The 7,279-nt window shown below is 31.8% G+C and overlaps 1 protein-coding gene across 1 annotated transcript; it reads left to right on the top strand.

Moving 5' to 3' along the window:
* The first annotated feature begins 2,486 nt into the window (after window positions 1–2,486).
* Window positions 2,487–4,701, top strand: LOC105117219 (scopoletin glucosyltransferase-like). Its single transcript, XM_011014798.1, has one exon. It carries the CDS (start codon window positions 2,608–2,610, stop codon window positions 4,063–4,065), a length of 1,458 nt encoding a protein of 485 aa, XP_011013100.1. The 5' UTR covers window positions 2,487–2,607; the 3' UTR covers window positions 4,066–4,701.
* Window positions 4,702–7,279: the final 2,578 nt, after the last annotated feature.

Raw genomic sequence — 7,279 nt, 5'->3', positions numbered from 1 at the left:
ATCTAAAAAAATTATTTAATTATGTTTATTTTTAGATTCATTTGTTTATTCCACCACTTAAAATTAATGAAATTGAGCTCAATAATCAATTTTAAATTTATAACTAAATCTATAAACAAGTGAAATAAGTCACATACATCATGATAAAATAATCATAGTAAAGAAATAAAAAAAAAAACTTCATCATTTGAACCAAGTTGGTGAAACTAATCCTGCTGGGGCATGCCAGCATTTATTATTGGATCCATGCATTAAATTCGGATCCAATTAATTGGGGTGCTGGGCTAACTAATCCACCGCTCAAAATTATTTTTTTGGGTATTCGGGACAGCTTGTTTGTTGGTCCTATATGATAGCATCCTTACTGACTTGAACACGTGAAATAAGCCCACCTAGCTCAAACCTAATCTTTTTTAGATCGTGTGTAGATATCTTATTATTTTATACTAATTTAATAATATTATTTTTAGTGGGATATAACTTGAAATATCACAAAATAAAATTATACTTCAATATGTTATTTCCATAAATAACAAGATTTATAGGCTATAAATACCCCCACAAACATTTCAAGTTTCAAGTTTATCATCTCTATATTTTTAATATTTTAAATTTATATATTTTTATAACCTATTTTTCTAAAATATTATTATTATTATTTTATAAAATTACTGAGTAAAGTATTTAACAATCTCCACACCAATCAATGAGAACTTTTTACTAATATTAACTATTAATTATCTTAGATTATTAAAAATCACCTATTCATCTCAGCCTTTCATTTGAAGTCTAACATCTAAAAAAGAATAAATTAAATAACTATGCAATACAGTATTATTTCTAAACTTATTGAATTTTGAAGCTGTCAGTTATCTTCATACTTAGCAGCATTTAATTACTCCTGTCTTATGGAACATTTTCTTCTAGACGAGTGTGTCTATGCACGTTAGCACCTCATGCATTTTATATAGTGCATGAATTGATTTCTTCCCCAAGTCAAAGAATGTATTAAAAGCAAAAGCAAAACACATTTTATTTTAAATGTAAAAAAGAAAAAGTACCTTAAAAAAAAGGGTAAAACCACGACAATAGGATTGTCAGCCGACAATATTGAACGACAAATTTATAGCATGCAACGCCAGCTTGAATCATATTGATATGCACCTATATGCTAAAATATGGAATTTATTGGACTTCTCAAATAATGACCAACATGAAAGTCCATTCTACTATCAAATGGCGTCTTCATTGAAATTCTTTTCTTCAAAAGCATTTCTATCTCCTGAAACTTTCAAGGATTCAAAGTACGAAAAAAATAATAGTGAAAATAACCATGCAACTGGAAATACTAAACAGGGGGTCGTCCACTGAATTTGGTGGGTTCAACTGCTCGGGATTGAAGGGAACTTCCCCTTCCTTTTTTAATTTCATATGAAGCACCCATGTCTCAGAGATCATGTTTAGAATCTTTGAATTGAATTCAAATGTTTGAAGAAAACCATTCTAAGAGTCAAGAATTATATTTTAAATGAAAATCAATATTTAAAAATAAAACAAAAGTTAATTAGAGGCAATCTTCTCTAATTTATTACTCTATAAAAAATAATGTTAAAACTGACTTTTTTAAAATATTCATTTATCCACCTCTTTTTTCATCAGTACTCTCCCTTTGTCCAGAGTAAATATGCATCACCATTCAAACCTCAACTGCAACATCACCAAAACACTCCTCTTCCCATATTAGGTTTTATTGTCTGTCCTTCATTTTATGGCTTGCGTAGTCTTGAGAAAATAAAGCTTTAGAGAGAGGTATTTGGATTTGATTTTTTTAGGTTATTTGTGGTGATAATAGTAGAAAAGAATTAGAATAAAATAAATGTGATGATAATAATATCGAAAATAAAATTAATTAAATTCAATAATAAAATATCTTTTTTAATATGTAAATTTAATTTATTTATCAATTAAATTTAAATTTAAATGCAAAATGTTGCCGGTGTTTACGGAGGAATATCCGAATATCCTCCTGAAATGGCGCTGTCCTATCTACAGACCAAGACTTTTCTTCTTGAATAATACCTGAGCTTAAAAAAAAAAAAAAATCCTGTCGTAAGAGAGCATGTTATGAAGGAGTCCCACAAAGTTGAACTTAGAGCATATCTGGGCTGCTTGTTCTTAAAGGAGTGCGCGTGGATGCCTTGGTGTGAAATCTAGAACCAGAACACCTGTACTTTGACTATAATTATTCAAAATTAAGATAGCTCTGCAAAAATTCTCTTGCAACACGAGTTGTCTATATGGATCAAAAGATTCAGGTAACGTCTTCGAACTTTCCTAGGTAGAATTGACACTTTCTGACAGGAGCAGTGACGTGAGTGTAGTGTAGTAGCATGAGCTGGAAATTTCTTGATTCAAGAAAAGCCTCAGCAAAATAAATTTCGTCTTCCTAACCTCTGTTTATAAATACCAATCCATGTCCAAAATTTTATTCAAACAAGAATAGTCTAAGGTTTTCTTCATCTTCATCATCAATTCATCCATTTTCACTGACAAGCTAAGTTCCATTTTCAACACCAAGTTCTTTTTTGTTTTATCTAACAAGGCCACATGGGTAGTTCGGGTAACCAATTACACTTTTTCTTCTTCCCTTTCTTGGCTCATGGCCACTTGATACCAACTGTGGACATGGCCAAGCTTTTTGCTTCTCGAGGCGTAAAGACAACCATCATCACCACTCCTCTCAACGCGCCTTTTTTTTCCAAAACCATCCAAAAAACCAAAGATTTGGGTTTTGATATTGATATCCAAACCATCAAATTCCCTGCAGCAGAGGCAGGATTGCCTGAAGGATGTGAAAACACAGACGCATTCATTACAAATGAAAATGCAGGGGAAATGACCAAGAAGTTTTTCATTGCCACAACCTTCCTTCAAGAACCCTTTGAGAAGGTACTGCAAGAAAGGCATCCTGATTGCGTTGTTGCTGATATGTTCTTTCCTTGGGCGACCGATGCTGCTGCCAAATTTGGAATTCCGAGACTAGTGTTTCATGGCACTAGTAACTTTGCTTTAAGTGCTGGAGAATGCGTTAGACTTTATGAGCCACACAAGAATGTTTCATCAGATTATGAACCTTTTGTTGTGCCTAATCTTCCTGGTGATATAAAGTTGACAAGGAAACAACTGCCAGATTTTATAAGAGAAAATGTTCAAAATGACTTCACGAAGTTAGTGAAAGCATCCAAAGAATCAGAGTTGAGGAGCTTCGGTGTTGTTGTCAACAGCTTTTATGAGCTTGAGCCAGCTTATGCTGATTATTACAGGAAGGTTTTGGGCAGAAGGGCCTGGAATGTAGGCCCGGTTTCATTATGCAATAGAGATATCGAGGATAAATCAGGAAGAGGAAAAGAAGCCTCAATTGATCAACATGAGTGTTTGAAGTGGCTTGACTCCAAGAAACCCAATTCAATTGTTTATATCTGCTTTGGAACTATGGCAAGCTTCTCTGCCTCTCAGCTAAAGGAGATTGCAACAGGCCTTGAAGCTTCTGGCCAGCAATTTATCTGGGTTGTAAGAAGAAACAAAAACAGTAAAGAAGATAAGGAAGATTGGTTACCTGAAGGGTTTGAAGAAAGAATGGAAGACAAGGGGCTGATTATAAGAGGGTGGGCACCCCAAGTGTTGATTCTTGATCATGAAGCAATAGGTGCATTTGTGACTCACTGTGGATGGAACTCGACTCTTGAAGGCATAACTGCAGGGAAGCCCATGATTACATGGCCTGTATCTGCTGAGCAATTCTATAATGAAAAGTTGGTGACTGATGTTTTAAAAACTGGAGTTGGTGTTGGAGTCAAGGAATGGGCTAGAGTGCGTGGAGATCATGTTAAAAGTGAAGCTTTAGAGAAGGCAATCACTCAAATCATGGTGGGTGAAGAAGCAGAGGAAAAGAGGAGCAGAGCAATTAAGCTAGGAGAAATGGCAATGAAGGCTGTTGAAGAAGGTGGATCTTCTTGCTCTGATTTCAATGCTTTGATTGAAGAGTTGAGGTCGTATCGCCCTTGAAACTTCGACAGGATTTCTAGAGGATTGTCACGGACGTCGGACAGCATATGATATTTTGTTTGCATTAGTTTTTGACAATTTACAGCATCTCGTTTCCTTCACGTGACCTGGAGTTGCAGTTTTTTTCCCCTCTAAAAATGACTTGGGACTGTTAAATGCAGACGAAGGCCATATTTTATGTTATGTGTATACAAATGTTGAGAGAGTGCACACATACAAACCAGTGACTCCATTGTTTCCAGTGCCTCTCAAGTGGGCCTATACTATAAGACTTAGCTGACACCGGAATGTGACCTTCCTTCGTTCGACGCCGACTCCCGATTCAAGGCGACAAGCCACCATCTAGCCATTTCGAATTCGTTCCATGATCCGTTGATGAGAGCTCCAGCTTATACTTGGCCCAAGTAATTAATCAGCCTCAGTCCTTTTCATCTCTCTTCTTACGACATCGTTTTGGACGCCCATCAGCTCTATTTCCCCTTCCCACGGGCTTCCAGGAAGAAAGCCGTCGAAATACAGTAGTGGTGTTTTTCCTTCACTTTGTTTTTGCTCCAAAATTTGAGTTCTGGATTTGATAAGTGAACTGTTAGTAGATTAATTCACAGGTTGGCAGTTCAGCTCAGATTTATTTTTAAATATAGATGTTTAAGTTTTTTTTTAACGAAACAATATTGTTTTAGATAAAAAATAATAATATTATTTTGAATATAAAAAATATTCCTCAAGTTGACTTAATCTTTACTTAATCGGTTCTCATATAAATGGTGAATTGACTCATTAAGTTACTCGGGTTCGACCAAGTTAATACACGTAAAAATTTAAAAGAAAACTTAACCTGGATGTTGTTTTGAGCTAGTGATTTATCTTATCAGCTTGTGTGAAAAAAATTAAGTGACTATTGTAATGTTAGTGGGTATAACAAATTAGCTTTGAGATATTTCTTTAAGATATTAATTGCCTTTATTATATTTGTTGCAAGGTTAAAACAATATATTTTTAGGATACAATAAAAATTTAAACATGTAGATAACAATTTATATAAGTTTATTAAAAAGTTTTTTTATATAAAAATAAACAAATAATTTGTTAAGAAAAAAAATAAAAAGAACACTATTTTTAATTAATTTATATTAATATAAAACTAATATTTATAAATAAAATAACAACTTTTCGCACCAATTACAACATTTACAGTATAGCTAGCTTGAAAATTGTCCTATGCACACGCAGAAGAAATTTACATGGTAATGTCATATATGTTCTCATTGTTGCACTTCCAAACTCAAAATAATTCCACAGCACCCCTCACCCAATAAGAAAAAATAATAATAATTTTATGATTAAAAAATTAATTAAGCTATATAAAAGTTAATCTAAACACTCATATTAATAAATAAAAAATCACAACTTAACTTAAAAAAATAAAAAAACAATAATCAATCTCTTGTGTGTTTAATGCTTATGACCATCGTTAGGGAACATGTTATTATTGGTAGAGGATTTTCTTTTCATTTTGAATGATAACCGGAGCCTATATATATATATATCACCAAAATTATATATATATTGGCATGTGATCTTTTATATTTGAATTCATTTTTTAATGTGCTCAAACCAACAAAAAGAAAGACAGGACAAATGAGTGAAGTAAGTAAAAAAAAAAAAGAAGATAAAGTAGGCCGATGACTTATTTTACTCCTTAATCTCGGTTGATTTTTATTTTACTTTTTTTTATAAAATAAATAATCTTTTTAGTCTCTTTTTTCTGGCCATGCAACGTAACTTTTCACGAAGATTGAGGAGGCCTCGGGCCCGTTGCAAGCATGTATCCAAAAGCCCAAACAACAAAACTATGTAAAGGATCTTTTGGCCACCCGATTCTCCGTGATAATTACAACCTCTTGTTGGAATGTTGTGCATGAAATTTCAATAATTTTTTTAATAAGAAATTATTACACTAAGATTGTTGAATTATTCTAATCAAAATAATATTTAATATAGAAAAAACAGTCTTGGTCGATTTACAAAGCCTCAATTCTTTACCCATCTTAATTTGCAAGTGGATTTATTTATTTACTATGTGGTTTTTATTATTCAGCCTTGATTCGTCTTCTTTGCTAGGAAAAACAATATCAATACTATGTCAGGACAAAATAGTGGGATCTTCGAAACTTCAGAACTGATTAAAGAAAAACACCCTTCTTGTCCTCTGAATGGATTTACATCACAGTCTACAATCAATCATGAACCCTGAGCCATTTTTTAAGCTAATCTCTCTGCCATTTTTATTTTTTAGGGTACAAAATCTCTCAATCATTTAAGCAGCGAGAAAAGCATATAGAAACTGGATACATGTCGGCCGCACCTCCGCCATGTCCCAATATTATTATTTTTTAAAGGAATTTTGCAGGATATTGCCACCTCGAGGAAAGTAAAAGGATGAGACAGTGGATGCAAACTACGAGCTACTGTTAAAAGCGATCATCTCTCCGTTAAGATTTCCGGCACTTGAGCCTTTTAAGATTTCAGGCTGTGAGCGTGGATCTCATTATTGATATAAAGTAATTATCTCTCTATTAAATTATTGGCAAAGTAGACTTGAAGATCATAAGAAGTCGTGCACCGGCCTCGAGGTGGATGACATGACAGTGCCAACTCTCTTTGTCCTTTTAAATTATTCATGCAAATAATGAAAAAATCTGCGCATCATGTCCGTGAATAAATAAATAAAATATTATTTATAATATTTAAAAATAAAATTTAAAAAAATTAAAAAACTAATATAAATAAAGAAATTAAACCAAGAAATATTTACTTGGTTATATTTATTAAATTTATTTATTAAAATATTTTTATTTAAATAAAATAAAAAAATTTAGAAATAAATTAAATTAATCCAATAAAATAAAAACGGACAAAAAATCATCCAAAACTATATATATTAAAAATATTATTTAAAAATTATTTTTTATTTAAAAAATAAAATTTATCAATATAATACTTTTTTTTCATTATCATCCAAATCCAATAAATCTCTTTATTTTCTATAAAAAAATATTAAAATTTAAAAAAAAAAACTTTAATGTAAAAATTAAATTAAAAAAATATTGAGGTTCTGAAATTATATAGTTTATTTTATTTTTAAAGTTAAAGAATTAAAGTGATTTTTTAAAAAAATTATAACATGTCACCCAAGTTTGATTTTATTTATTTT

This window comes from Populus euphratica, unplaced genomic scaffold, assembly GCF_000495115.2.
Source record: "Populus euphratica unplaced genomic scaffold, PopEup_1.0 scaffold1236.1, whole genome shotgun sequence".
Classification (NCBI taxonomy): domain Eukaryota; kingdom Viridiplantae; phylum Streptophyta; class Magnoliopsida; order Malpighiales; family Salicaceae; genus Populus; species Populus euphratica.
The sequence above is the reverse complement of the archived record's forward strand: the minus strand, read 5'-3'. Positions and strand labels throughout refer to the sequence as shown.